We start from the raw sequence: 15,428 nt of genomic DNA, 5'->3' as shown, positions 1-15,428 counted from the left end.
ACATTTGCTTTTTTATGACCATTGAACTCATCCACTAAATTTTAGTGCGCTTCATAATTTTTCTGTCCTAAACAGTTTGATGCGTGGTTTTACCTGATTAGCTTTTTATAATCAAGTTTGTATATTAGTATTAATTTTGGATACATTTTAGTTTTATTCATAATTTTTATAAACTGATATTGACATATAAAATGTCTTTAAGCACAAGAAAGAAGTTTCACAAGAAGTGTTCATGATGACTTCTTACTTTTTAGTAATGCAATAAAACCTATATAAGGTTATAAAATTGGATGGAACCAAATTGATAATATTAGGGAGGCTATTACTTAATAAAGGTGATATATTATTTTGCTGACTTATTTATCCTTAATAAATATTTATTTTTTACATAAGAGTCCAGACAATGACAATATAAAAATATCAAAAGTTGCATGTCAAAAAGCTAAAAACATGCTTGAGAAGCTAGAAACATTTTGGCGTCAATAGAAAGTGTCAATGTTGACGAAGTATTACATACATGCAAGCTCAAAGACGTGACATCAACTCTAAAAGCTAAAACATTTCTCAAACAAGAGATATTTTAGTTCATCTTAAATTTTTACTTGTTATACTGCATATTTTTGTAATCATTGACAATTATTACTACGTGAACTATCTCAACTAACTGCCACATGTGAACCATTGTTCAAGCTGCTGAAGAAGAATGTTTCCACCGAATGGACAGATGAATGTCAGCATGCCTTTGACAAGATGAAAGAATACTTATTGAATCCACCAGTATTGCTACCCGCTAACTCCTCGAAGGCCTTCTCATATACGTAACTGTCCTAGAGTCGTCAATGGGCTGTGTCCTCGGGCAACATGTATGATGAGTCAGGCATGAAAAAAAGTCGGTGTTTCCTTAAGATGAGATCAAGAAAAGTTATAACTCGTTAAAATGTGGAGTTTTTTACTATAAGTAAATGGTTCCAGTTGTGATCGGAATATTTTATGACTTTAAAGAAGTTATTTCTTTAGATAAATTTACTATATAAGAGTGAAATTTCTCAAAATCTTTTTATTAAAAGCATAATTTTTTTTTTTCTTGGGGTGGAAGACAATTTATTTGGAATTGCCATGTACTACCATTGTATAAGACGTCTTAGTATTTATGTTTAATTTGGTTCCTATTGTTCACCGTGAACTTTTTGTCATTTGATTACAATACTTAAATGTATTTGATACAAACGCTATCTCGACGTTTAAATGATATTTATATTAAATAAATATATTTACATAAATTTATATCGAGGGTCAAACTGTGGTTGTCTTAAATACTAGTCCCAACCTTTTGATTCATAAATGAGTTTTTTTTAATCTTAAAAAAAAAAAAAAAAAAAATTCTTCATTATGCACAATACCGTGCCCGTGCCCCCTCTAGCTCACCATTGCCAATAAGACCTGCCTTAAATGCATAACATGTATAAGGTTGCTAGTGCTTAATTAGGGTTGCTTATGTTAAATGTATAACATGTTTAGCTATCCCATTGAAAGTTTGTCTTTGCCCTTACAAGTGAACAAAAATATTACTGTTAAAATCGTAAGACGAGTGGCAACATAATTATTATATGTTTAACAAGCGTGTTTTTATTAGCAAGCGGTGTATTGCTTTGTGGATAGGTCTTCCCTTCAACTTACGACATTTTGAGTTCAAATCTTCCTCCCTCATATCGTTTAGACGATTATCCTATCCGTTGTAAAAATAAAAATCAAAAGAGAAAATATTTTGTTACAAACATCATTATACATAAGATATCAAAATAAAACAAAATAGTGATATGGTTCTCCTATTATTAGACAAAGAACCACCAAACTAATTGAGCCTTCCATTACTCTTCCCTCCTTTCCACACATTTGACCCTTTCAGCTTTGTCTTCTCTCCACAACCTTAACTGCGCCCTTTCTTCTCTATTTTCCACATCTATCCTTCCCTTCACAAAGACATGTAAATTTCAGAGGTAAAAAAGTTTCATGGTGGCAATGAACATGTCAAACAATGATGACCAGAAAGACCCCAACAAATGGAAGCTTGAAAGAATTGATGTTGACCCCATGGTGGATATTCCTTTGAGTAACAATGACAAAGAAGGCAATGTGACCAAAAGTTCCAACGGCGTGGCGTTGAAGAGGAACAACAGCAGTGTAAGGAAGAGAAATGGGGTTCAGGGAAACAATCATGCCAGCGTGGGAGGTAGGGCGCCGGTACCAGGAGGGAAAGAAGGGATTAAGAGCTTACGGTTTCTCGATAGGACAGTCACGGGAAAAGAAGGGGAGGCTTGGAAGCAGATTGAGAAGCAGTTTAATCAATACGCGGTGGCTGGTAGGCTCTCTAGGAACAAATTTGGAGCCTGCATTGGTAAGTACTCTTTTGCTTTATTACCCATTTGTAAGTTGTTGTATGCATTTTGAAATGGAACATGGAACACAATGTATGTGAGATTTTAGAATCTTTCGTTTCGTAGGGATGGGAGGAGAATCAAAGGAATTTGCAGGCGAATTGTTTGATGCATTGGCTAGGAGAAGGATAATTTGCGCAAAAGGTGGGATAACTCTTGAAGAATTGAAGTTGTTTTGGGAAGACATAACAAATGAAGACATGGAAGCAAGACTTCAGATATTCTTCGACATGTAAGGAAATACTCTTTGTGTTTAATTTAAATTATTAAACACAAATTAGAAATGAGTGAAGTTGATAATTTGTTAGGTGTGACAAGAATGGCGATGGGATGCTGTCCGAGGATGAGGTAACAGAGGTGAGGATGGAGACCAAACTTATATGTTTCGTTCTCTCATTTTTTTTTTTTCTTCGTATGTTTGTGAATCGGATTTCTAAAATTTCTTCTGGAAAAGGTTATAGTTTTGAGTGCCTCGGCGAACAAGCTGGCAAATCTTAAAAAGCAAGCAAAATCATACGCAGCCTTGATCATGGAAGAGCTTGACCCTGACCACCTCGGATATATAGAGGTGAAATATATGTAGATGGTTCATAGCATTGATTAGAAATAATTTCTCACTTTCAGCATCTTCTTACATTCTAGTTTTAATGCAGATGTGGCAGTTAGAAACCCTACTGAGGGGAATGGTAGTATCTAAAGATAATCAAAAAATTGGAATGATAACGGAATCTCTCACGAGAGCCATGATTCCCAGAAGATACAGAACTCCCATTAGCAGATTCCTATCTACGACTGCAGAACTTGTGCATGAAAACTGGAAGAAAATATGGATTGTGACATTGTGGTTAGCTGTCAACATAGGCCTCTTTACTTGGAAATACCGCCAATACCAGACGCGAGGATTATACAAACTCATGGGTGAATGCATCTGCATTGCAAAGGGCTGTGCTGAGACTCTCAAGTTCAATATGGCTATCATTCTCATTCCAGTTTGTAGGGGAACACTTACCGCAATTCGATCATCATTTCTCAGCAACCTAATCCCTTTTGATGACAATATCAAATTCCATAAGTTGATTGCACTGGGAATTGTAATTTCGACTTTTATACATGGAGGTTTACACATAACTTGTGATTTCCCAAGATTGGTAACATCCCAGAAAAATGAGTTCATGGATGTTGTCGGGACATATTTCAATTATAAGCAGCCAACTTACATGGACATGATTAACAGTATTCCCGGAATAACTGGGATTCTGATGACGGTTCTAATGATTTTCTCGTTCACGCTAGCATTAAATTCAATGAGAACAAATGTCAACTTGCCGTGGCCACTCAACAATTTGTCAGGGTTCAATTCTTTCTGGTATGCACATCATTTGCTTGCGTTGGTGTATATGCTCTTCGTCGCACATGGTTACTTCCTAGTTTTCGCGAGCGACTGGCACAAGAAGACGGTATATACGCTACTTAAATTTAGCTTCATATTCTCTGAATCACTATAGTCACTAAGCTACTGGATGCACATAGACAATTTAACAAGTTCGCAAAGTTTTATTGCGAATTCAAGATTCAAATTCATCCTGCTGAAACAGTTTGCATTGTTTGTTTCTTGCAGACATGGATGTATATCCTTATTCCAGTAATGCTGTATGCAATTGAGAGTTTTATTATACTCATTAAAGAAATTAATCACCCCGTCCATGTCATTAAGGTCAGTGGTCGAAACTTTCACCATTCACTAAAATATCTCGAAAACTTGATCTGATTCATCACGCTTCTTGGATATTTCAGGCGGTAACATATACGGGAAATGTTCTGGCTCTGTACATGAGCAAACCTCCTGGATTCAAGTATAAAAGTGGAATGTACCTCTTTCTTAAGTGCCCTGATATATCAGGTTTTGAATGGTAATAAAAATTACATAGTTGCTGATCATGATCAGAAACCATAATATCTTTACACAAATTAAACGCTTCATTCACTTCAGGCATCCCTTCACCATCACTTCTGCCCCAGGAGATGACTACTTGAGCGTCCACATACGAAGCTTGGGAGACTGGACTACGGAGCTTAGAGAAAGATTCGAAAAGGTAATGTACTTGTATTAGTATTGATGTGCCTAAATCATAGTACTTATGTTCTAATCTATATTTCAACATCCTACTCTCTAACAGTTCGATATCTGAGGCTCCTCGTTCATTTTTCACTTAGGCTACTTACTAAATCATGAAGAAATTTAGAAAACCGGCCATTTATTTTAAGCAAGTGTTAAATGCACTCATTCTTTTATCTCTGCTGCAAACTTATTCAAAGATATGCAGGCATGCAGCCAGCTTCAAAGTACACAAACTAGAAGGGGAAGTCTTGTTAGAATAGAAACAAAAGCTTATTCAAACCACGGTCATGAAACAGAAGGGTGAGCAGAATCTTAGCATGAACCATATGTTTCTCATGATGAATCAAACCAAATGCAAAAATCAGTAAATGCTATTCAATTTTTATTTTGATGGCAGATATCCGAAGATCGTCATAAAGGGACCATATGGTGCACCGGCTCAAAATTACATAAAGTTTGACATCTTGTTGCTCATAGGTCTGGGAATTGGAGCAACTCCCTTCGTCAGCATCTTAAAAGATATCATAAACCAGATAAACCTCAAATTGGCTCATAATCCTGTGAGTCCAAGAAGTGAAAAAGATTAAAGTTTTGTCGAGAATCTTATGAGAACGATAACTAACAATTCAAATTAGTTAACTTATGCAGGATTCAATAAACGGGCATCAAGAAACATCCGCGGAAACCAAATCAAACAGCATGCCAGGGGAGGCATATAAAAAGGGTCCAGAAAGAGCATACTTTTATTGGGTAACAAGGGAGCAGGCTTCCTTTGAATGGTTTAAAGGTGTCATGGATGACATTGCAGAATGTGACAACAATGTGAGTTTTTAAATTAAAAGTCAGATAACAACCCTAGCCGCATTATTTTTTTCATTATTTTCTTTAACATGAACCAAATGTTGCAGCATATGATAGAAATGCACAACTACTTGACTAGCGTGTACGAAGAAGGAGACGCGCGGTCTGCTCTCATTGCCATGGTTCAGAAACTGCAACATGCTAAGAATGGAGTTGATGTCGTCTCAGAAAGCCGGGTATTAAACTTCGAAACATTGTCAACACGCAAAGCATTGGTCCTGGAGTTATAGTAGTCCTAATTCTGTATAATGTAACTGTGACAGATAAGAACTCATTTTGCAAGGCCTAACTGGAGAAAGGTGTTTTCCGACTTGGCTACCGCACATGAATCCTCCCGAATAGGTGAGCCTAATTCTGATGAAATCTCATTTCGTTTATCCATAACGATTATGAAGTCTTCAAGGTGCAACAAAGTTTTGGACATTCTAAGAATATATAAGACGGTTTCGATTCACTTGTTTGTTGCAGGAGTTTTCTATTGTGGAAGTCCAACACTTACCAAAACACTCAGGAAGCTCTGCCTAGAATTTAGTCTAAACTCAGCAACTCGGTTTGTCTTCCACAAGGAGAACTTCTAGAACAGCTTTTCCACAGTGCAGATGCAGTCCTTTTTGTACAAATACTTCTCTTTTTCTTTTTCTTTAATGTACATACTCTTCTTCTCATTAACCATTGTACATCCAGAAGGAAAGGAAAAAATATACATATATATATATATATGTGTGTGTGTGTGTGTGTGTGTGTGTGTAAATATACAAAAGGTGAGAACAAAAGTGGACTTAAATTTCTGGTCCTCACTTTGAGTTCCTTATAATTTTTGTTTCAATATTAATCATCGAAATCATATTCAATGGGGAGATGCCTCCCAAATCTTAGTTTGCTCAAAAAATGTGTTACCTATTTTTTAACAGCTTATAAACTTTAATTTTGAGGTCCGTAATATGACATCCGAGTTCTAGTTGAAGGAAGTCCTTGATACTAACTAATTTTTTTTCCATCCCTTGTTTCAACTGGATGACGATGACAATATATGACATACACCTTTTTCTTCGTAGAACAATATTCTACTCTAACAGGAGAGGAAATTGGGATAAGTCACATACATGTGAGTCGTATATGAATACATCTGACCTATAGAAGTCGATAAAAAAGCCATGATTGTTAAAGCTAACATTCTCCGCTCTATCAGATCCTCAATGTTCAACTAAAAATAGATTTCAGTTCAATATATCAATGAGCTTCTTCTGTAACCGTGAGGAGAAACCTTTTATATAGACAAACAATCCCTACGATTTTCCTATTAGAATCCTTGTACAAAACCAACATTGTCTCTCAATTTTAATATCAGTGAGTAATTCAAGATCCATCATTAGTTTCAATCCCTTACAAACTAGGACAACCAAAACATCTTCCAACAAGATTTTTTAAACAATTATGAATTAAAAAATCTGGCCAAAATATACCTACACATGATACCACTATGTTGTACTTCAAATTGGTATATGGCATGTACTTAAAAAGAAAAAAAAGAAAAAAAAAGTGATTTCTGCAAAGATCTATTGGAAACAAAACGGAATATTACAAAATTAACTAGGTTAATGGTTCGACTTCCTTCTACTGTAATAGGATATAGGTTAATGATTCAACACATAACTACTACAAAAGGGCCTTATTGTGTCGGTAGTTTGTGTCGGTTTTATATAATATAGTGGCGGATAAGACATTCCGACACCTACTTAACATAGTGTTGGAATTACTGTCGGTTATAACCGACATAAATTGTTAATGTCGCTTATAACCGACATAGATTTTAATATTTTTTAATAGTGGTGTCGCATATAAAAAACCGTGTCGCTTTTAACCGACATAACATTAGCGTTGGTTAAAAGAAGACTGGTGTTGCTTATTCCCAACACTAATGATGGTTTTTAAATATTTTCAAAGCCAGTGCTGGTTGTAACCGACATAGGTTTTAATTTTTATTAAATATTTTGAAACCCGGTGTCCCTTGTAACCAACATAAAGTTAGCGTCAGTTAAAAGAAGATTGGTGTAGCTTCTACCCAACACTAATGAAAGTTTTTAAATATTTTCAAAGCCTGTGTCGATTGTAGCCGACTTGGATTTTAAATTTTTTAAAATATTTTGAAACCCAATGTCGGTTGTAGGGTATAGATTGGTGGCCCTTATATACCCTCCCCGTGTTTTCTTCTCCCTCTCTCGCATCTTTCTTATTTCTTCTTCCAATTTATAAACTCTTCCCTGTGTTTTGTTCTTTCTATCTCCCATCTTTCTTATTTGTTCTTCCAACTTCATTAATTCCCTCTTCTTCACATTAAGTTTTTCTTGCTTCTAGTATTTTTATTTTCTCCTCTTATGTTTAAGTTTTATTTACAATTTGATTTTGCAGAGATTTTATTTGAGCTGGTTGAGTACATAAAGAATTGATGGACAACAGAATTCTTCCATAATTTAGGTTTCTACCACTAAATTCCTTAAATTTTAAATTGTATTATACACAAGTTTATTTATTTAAAAATTCTAATTTAAGTATTTAGATAAATTGCTACGATTTTTGTTAAATTAATAAATATTAGTCAAATTAATTAATTTTGTCACTTGAATTGTCATGAGAAAATGGAAATGAATAATATTTATAAGCATTTTTGTTAAATTAACAATATTAAATATAACATAAACTAATAATATTTAGTAATATGAGAATATATTATGTTAAATTTTTTTTTTTTTTTTTTTTTGCACTCTAATTGTTATGAGGATATTCAAAACTTGAATTTAACAAACAATCAAGATTAGATGAGCATAATTTTGATAACTTTTTTTTGTTATTTTAATTTGTTTTTACTATAATAGGTGTTGGAAATTAAAAGATTGCAATTGTGATAGAGTTCGAGGGTTGAAAGATAGAAATTGAAAATTCTAGTAGTTATGCCTACATGATAGGGATTGAAAGATTGTAGGGATCTTAGTGTCAATGTAATATTTTGCCTCGTAAAGTGATAAAACATGGGCAAGAGTTGATTGACGATACCCTTAAATTTGGAAGCGTATATAGATGGAATTAATTTGTTTTTGGATCAAGCGGGTGCAAATGGTGTTGGCCCCGATAAGTTTAGATGTCCTTGCAAAAGATGTTGTAATCGATATACTTTTGTTAGGAACACTATTATTGAACATCTCGTATTGTATGATATGGATAAAGATTATAAAAACGCTTGGTGGCGACATCATGGTGAGCCCAACATTGGAGACCAAAATTTGGCAATTGGAGAAGAAGAAACAGGAGATGAGGTGACTGTTATGCATGATTTTCTTAATGATGTATTTGTCTAACCATTAACATAAGAAGGTGTTAAGCCGTCTACTGAACCCTCTATTAGGAAAGGGCAGCCATAAGAGGTGGAGACTTTTTTTAGGTTGCTTGAAGAGGTAGATCAAAATTTATGGCCAAGTTGTAAGGAGTTTAAGAAATTGGAAGCGGTTGTAAGGCTGTATCAGATCAAGTGTTTATCGGGAATGTCAAACGAGATCTTCACCACTTTACTTGAGTTAATTAAAAGAATGTTGCCTGAAGGGGATTGTTTGTCTGAATCCTGTTATAAGGCAAAAAAAACTTTTAAATAACTTAGGTCTGACATATGTGAAGATTGATGCGTGTCCCAATGATTGCATGATCTATTGGAAATACAATTTGAAGTTGACCATGTGCTCGGTTTGTGGTAAATCAAGATATAAAATTACCAACGCAGAGGATAGCTTAAGGAAAAAAATCGCAGCTAAGGTTATGAGATATTTTCCTTTAAAAGCACAATTGCAAAGGTTTTTTATGTCAAAGCATACGGATGAACATATAAGGTGGCACGCAACTGAATGCCCTAAGGATGAGTTTATGAGGCATCCTTCAGATTCTCCAGCATGGAAGAATTTGGATAATTTATATCCAGAGTTTGCGTCAGAAATTCAAAATGTTCGATTAGGGTTGGCCAATGATGGATTTACTCATTTTGGGAAAATGAGGCATGCTCATAGCCTATGGTGTTTTCTGTTTACAATTTGCCACCCTGGATGTGTATGACACAACCAAATTTGTTGTTGTCTCTATTAATACCAGGATCGCGCAGTTTTGGTAAAGAGATTGATGTGTACATGCGTCCATTAATTGACTAGTTGAATGAGTTGTGGGAGGTATAATTGTAGGTATTTGCAAACATTGAAGTGTTATTTTTGTAATAAGGGTCGTCCTAACTTTAATTAATAATTATAATAATTTGTGTTTCGTTTTATAATTGTAGGTATTTGCAAACATTGAAGCGATATGTTCGTAATAAGGGTCGTCCTGAAGGTTTTATTGCTAAAGTATATTTGGTGGATGAGTGCTTGTCTTTCTATTCCATGTATCTTAGAGATGTCAATTCTCGTCACACCTGTAGAGGCCGAAATGAAGATGGTATTGGACGTGGAGTATCTGGTGAGTTATGAATTCTTGACTCCAAATGATGTTATATGGGTTTAGGAGAAAATGTGGAGCTCGATCTAAATGTTCTTGATCAAAACCATAGATACATTCTAAATAACTGTGATGAAGTTAACCCATTTAGAAGGTAAGAACATTTAATCATATGTCTTAATGTTTTATTGGTTTTCTTAACTTTGAAAAATTAATTATCTAAATTTGGACATAATTGCCCAAGCAACATGAGGAATTCTTGAATACCAAACATCGTCGAGAAAGGTTAACTATGCGACAAATCAAGGAGCTAAGCAAGAAAGAATTTCTAGAATGGTTCAAGCAACATGTGAGTTGATATAACAATCACATTATTTATTTATATTTTCACATTTTAATTATAACATGTTTATAGCTATCATGTCAACTTTTATCTTCATTTTATTACAGAAGAATTCAAGATGGCATCCTAATGACACGTTGATATCTCAAGACTTGCATTGGCTAGCTAATTATCCTAGTAGGGTTGTGAGTAGATATAAAAGTCACATTGTTCATGGATTCAGATTTCGTATAAAATCTGTGGATGATAAGCATAAGAATCAAAATTATAGTGTTTTTGTAACTGCAAATGTTCCTGGTGCAATTAGGCAAGTGAATTGTTATGGCAGAGTTGTAGATATGTTTGAGGTTAAATATTGTGGTCATACTGAGGTAGGAGATAGGGGTCGAGCTGTGATGTCATTTAAGTGCGAATGGGTTAATAATGAAAGTTCACAAGGAATGAAGACCGATCACTATGGATTTACTATGGTGAACTTCAATAGATTGGGATTTTAAAGAGGATCCTTTCATATTAGTATCACAAGCATTATAAGTATTTTACGTCGAGGACACAATTGAAAAAGATTGGCACGTAGTTGTTCGAACGCAGCAGAGAGATTTGTTTGACGTATTAGAGGATAGTGATGCAATTGATGATTATGCCATAGCTAATTTGGATGATCGGATACTTGACAATGAAAATTTCCATACAAAGGGTTGGCGTGGAGGAGACTCCTTTTCATGAATCATTACCGTTGCCTACCGAGTACATTAATTATGCCAATGCCGATGACGACCTAACAGATGATGACACGGAATAAATATATTAATTATTTTATGTATTTTATCATAAAATTATATTTTTGTTTTTTATTACGTATTTTATTTATTAAAATCTTAAAATGTTATATGAGCTAACAAAAAAAAAAAAAAAAAAAGCTGGTTATTTTTTTTCTTTGGGTTAAACTTTTTTTTTTTTTTTTTCCAAACTAGTTTCCTTTCGCTTTTTGTCACATCCTGGCCCGGGGCGAATCACTTCCCGGGCCCGCTCCACCACCGTAGCACGATATTGTCCGCTTTGGGCTTACCATTCCCTCATGGTTTTGTTTTTGGGAACTCACGAGCAACTTCCCAGTGGGTCACCCATCATGGGATTGCTCTAGCCCCTTTCTCGCTTAACTTCGAAGTTCCTACGGAACCCGAAGTCAGTGAGCTCCCAAAAGGCCTCGTGCTAGGTAGGGATGGGAATATACATTTAAGGATCACTCCCCTGGGTGATGTGGGATGTCACAATCCACCCCCCTTAGGGGCCCGACGTCCTCGTCGGCACACCACGGCCAAGGTTAAGCTCTGATACCAAATTGTCACATCCTGGCCCGGGGCGGATCACTTCCCGGGCCCGCTCAACCACCGTAGCACGATATTGTCCGCTTTGGGCTTACCATCCCCTCACGGTTTTATTTTTGGGAACTCACGAGCAACTTCCCAGTGGGTCACCCATCATGGGATTGCTCTAGCCCCTTTCTCGCTTAACTTCGAAGTTCCTACAGAACCCAAAGTCAGTGAGCTCCCAAAAGGCCTCGTGCTAGGTAGGGATGGGAATATACATTTAAGGATCACTCCCCTGAGCGATGTGGGATGTCACACTTTTAGCCGACGACATTGGTCGGATAATTTGAAATATTTAGGCAGGAATTTTCCTGCATGTTTTGCACGAGGAAATGGATTGAGAAGAAGAATTACAATCAGCGTCAGACTTAGTGTCGGTTTTAACCAACGCCAAGTACACTTAATTCGACACGAGTTACATTAAATTCGATGTCAGGTGAGTAATGTCGATTGTAACCGATGCTAGGATCTTTTAATTCAATGCCAGCTTCATTTATTTCAATGTCATGTGAATAGTGTCGATTAAAAGTGACGTAAAGTTGACTTGGGAAGAGAAATTTCAATCAGTCACTTGGGAAGTGGACTGTCAGTCAGGAAGTATGTGTGTTAGATATGGTGTTGTTTTTAACCGATGCAAACTCCATCTAAACCGACGCTATGTGCAATTCAATAAAGTGTGTCAGAAGCTGGTGTCGGTTATAACTGACGCCAATTTTCATTTAAACCGACGCCACGTGAATTTCAATAAAGTGTGTTGGAAAGTGGCTTCATCTAATTCGACGTGTATATCAGTAAAGTATGTCAAAAGTTGGTGTTGGTTTTAACCGACACCAAGCTTCATTTATTTCGACACCAGTGGCTTTTAATTCGACGTCAGTGCAGTCAATGCCGGTTTTAACCGATGCCAACTCAGTATCCATATTTAAACCCCTTCTTCCCCATTTCATCTGTGCCTTCATTTCTTCCCCAATTTCAGTCTTTCTCCTTCTCCTTCCCCATTTCATATGTGCTTTCATTTCGGTCTCACTCGTTTAATTCCCTCTTCCCCGTGCGTCCCTTTCTTCCCCCCACTACAATAAAACATGGCTTAGGTGGCGACAGACATTCGTCACATAAACAAGAAAATTCGTCACATTTGACTATATGTGACGAAATTCTAGCGTCACCACTTTCGTCACATCTACACAGTCACCTATAGTCCATGTGACGAATTTTATTTTTGCCACATTTTTTCAATATACGTGACACAAAGTTTGTCACTTAATAACAATATGTGTGACGAATTATACATCACCAAATACAAAATTATGTGACCTATTTTTTTGTCCCGTATCAGGTTTATAAGTGATGATTTTGTAGTCACCCAATATGATACCATATGATATAGTTTACACTAAGTGACGTTGAAAAGGTCACATATTCCTTTGATATGTGGCGTAACTTACATCACACATATTTAAATCAAATACTTTTTTAGAAATAATAACAATGAACTAATTGTTTTTCTGGTTTCGTAATCTTGAATTGCAGTTTATAACAATTATAAGGTAATACTTCAGATTTTCATTAATCAACAATTAAAACACATAAGTCGAATACATTCACCAAATGTACATCCCAATAATTAAAGTCATGGTGACCTATCTCAAAAGAGAAGTTGAAAATAGCTTGAGGTGCCTAACAAAAGACAGCTTGAGGTGCTTAACAAATGACAACTTGAGGTACCAACAAAAGAGAAGTCTAAGCCATAATAATCAAGAAGAGTAACACCTATATATAGACATCTTGGGTACTAACAAATGACAAGTCCAAGACACATTTAGGTGCTAACAAAAGAGGTGCTCCATGTGCTAACAAAAAAGGTGTACCATGTGCATACTTGAAACTAATAGCAAAAGACACAATATGGAGATCATTCCTCTTCCAAATCATGTTCTTCCAGCTCAAGATAAGTATTTTCACCCTCTGAAATATCATCATCAGATTCTGTAGAGTTGTTGATCTTCTCTTGACTTGCAGCAAAAAATGCCTTGATTTTTGTGAACAGATTTTCATCATCATTACATAAATCCAATCGAGCTCTCAATTGTTCATTCTCTTGTTGCAATTTGAGGAAACCATCTAACAAAAGCTTGATCTGAAATCTCATATCAGTTAACTCGGAACTTGATGCCATAGAAGAAATGCAACCAGAGGTATCCGTACAAGGAAAAACACCTACAAACTAGAAATAAACAAGATTACGAGTTTACTTGATAGAATTTGAAAAACAACAACAAATTGTTTCTATTTCCTTACTTCCTTCGATCAATTCGATGATCCAAAATCACAACAATTTGGATATGAGACAGTCACTTAACTAAATTAGTCATCCATGTCTTAAGTTGTTAAGACAACCTGCATAAGTAGATTTCCATTGACATTAAGGCTACAACTTACATATCCAAGTCTCCCACTATCATATACAATAAGACTACATGAAACCCAATTGGGTCATGAAAGACTCTCATGCTACTGCTACTATTGGTTGGAGGGCGCAAGTAACTTATCCGACAAAAATTTATTAGAAACATATGGAGATACAAGAGAAAAAAAATTAAAAATTGAGTACCATCCCATGCGTAACAAATAACAAACTCACTCAATTAATCTATACTCAAAGTGCACAAATTCTAGTTCAGCATAGTTCAATTTTCTGCCAAGGAAAGTAAGGTAAATAACAAAGATATGTCAAAATTTAATTAAAACCCAATCCGAAACAAACCATTCCTGGAAAACAATAAGACCAAAATCCTTAATTCCCACATGATGACTAACACTACAAGAGAAAAGGGCTATAAACCATAATGGATTAGATAGTCATTTCAAAAACTAGCTACATATGGCTAACTTCCATCATTAGTAGATAATGCTCTTAACTCAGCCTTATGGTAAATAGGAACTAATTGACCTGTAAGATCTTCATAATTCTATTTTTGTTCTATACTAATCAACTAACAATGCTTTAGAGAATGAGAGATTACCAAAATCAAAGATACTAAGATTTGGAGTTAGCTTTATAGAGATTACATTTGTCATAAAAATGAAATGAGATCAACAAAAACACAATAAATAAAAATGATTTCATGAAAACACTACCAGATTAATTATAGAGTAGTAGCAAGTAAAGATGACAAAAAATTACCAGTGCTTGGCTCCAAAACAGGAGACCCTATTCTTATTGTTGCCATGATCCCTCAATCATCACTACAACAAAAATGGTCATTGTGCACAATAAATTATCAGTGCCCTTTAAGGCCAAAAAGCACCAATAATTGTGCCCATAGACCAATAGCAACAATGCAGCAACTATATTTGTATTTGTGCCCTCTACAGGCGTCACCTTTGATTAGAGGGCACGATACGCCCATGTGTGCCCAAAAAGTTGAGCATAAATAAGGTTTAGATTGTGCCCTATTCTAACACCTGTGTCAGATGCCATTTCAGATTCACGTTAGCACAATTTTTGTAATTGTGCCCTATCAATTAAATATAAAAAAAAAAAAAAAAAAACAAATTTGAAATACCCTACAATTTGAAACAAACATTTGAAAACGTATAATCATCCTTGAAAACGTATATTCATCCTTTCAGGCAGTCATGCTTCCGGTGGAGGCGCCTGTGCTCCACGCGCCATCCACAACAATGCCACACATAGCGACAGTGCAACCTGCAGCCACGCCGGGGGTTTCAGAGTCCATTTTGGTCCAAATCACAACCATTTTCAACAATTCAAAAGCTAAAACAAAGCTACAAAGGTAAGTATTCGAATTTTACCTTCTTCAGCGCTATTG

General features: G+C 35.6%; 1 protein-coding gene across 1 annotated transcript; it reads left to right on the top strand.

Annotated features, from left to right (window-relative positions):
* Window positions 1-1,964: 1,964 nt before the first annotated feature.
* On the top strand, window positions 1,965-6,127 carry LOC103948919 (putative respiratory burst oxidase homolog protein H). Its single transcript, XM_009360007.3, has 14 exons — window positions 1,965-2,395; window positions 2,502-2,667; window positions 2,744-2,792; window positions 2,890-3,003; window positions 3,089-3,892; window positions 4,054-4,149; window positions 4,230-4,345; window positions 4,426-4,528; window positions 4,760-4,854; window positions 4,952-5,114; window positions 5,203-5,376; window positions 5,463-5,591; window positions 5,679-5,757; window positions 5,884-6,127. Exons 1-14 carry the CDS (start codon window positions 2,011-2,013, stop codon window positions 5,991-5,993), a joined length of 2,583 nt encoding a protein of 860 aa, XP_009358282.2. The 5' UTR covers window positions 1,965-2,010; the 3' UTR covers window positions 5,994-6,127.
* Window positions 6,128-15,428: the final 9,301 nt, after the last annotated feature.

The sequence above is a fragment of a genome, unplaced genomic scaffold (genome assembly GCF_019419815.1).
Source record: "Pyrus x bretschneideri cultivar Hongxiangsu unplaced genomic scaffold, Pyrus_bretschneideri_v1 Contig5, whole genome shotgun sequence".
Taxonomy (NCBI): domain Eukaryota; kingdom Viridiplantae; phylum Streptophyta; class Magnoliopsida; order Rosales; family Rosaceae; genus Pyrus; species Pyrus x bretschneideri.
Note: the sequence above shows the minus strand (reverse complement) of the source record. Positions and strands in the feature narration are given on the sequence as shown.

Coding starts and splice junctions, on each gene's coding strand:
- LOC103948919 (XM_009360007.3), top strand. CDS start 2,011: ATGGTGGCAATGAACATGTCAAACAATGATGACCAGAAAGACCCCAAC. Junction 2,396..2,501: donor CAAATTTGGAGCCTGCATTG/GTAAGTACTCTT, acceptor TTCGTTTCGTAG/GGATGGGAGGAGAATCAAAG. Junction 5,592..5,678: donor ATGTCGTCTCAGAAAGCCGG/GTATTAAACTTC, acceptor TAACTGTGACAG/ATAAGAACTCATTTTGCAAG.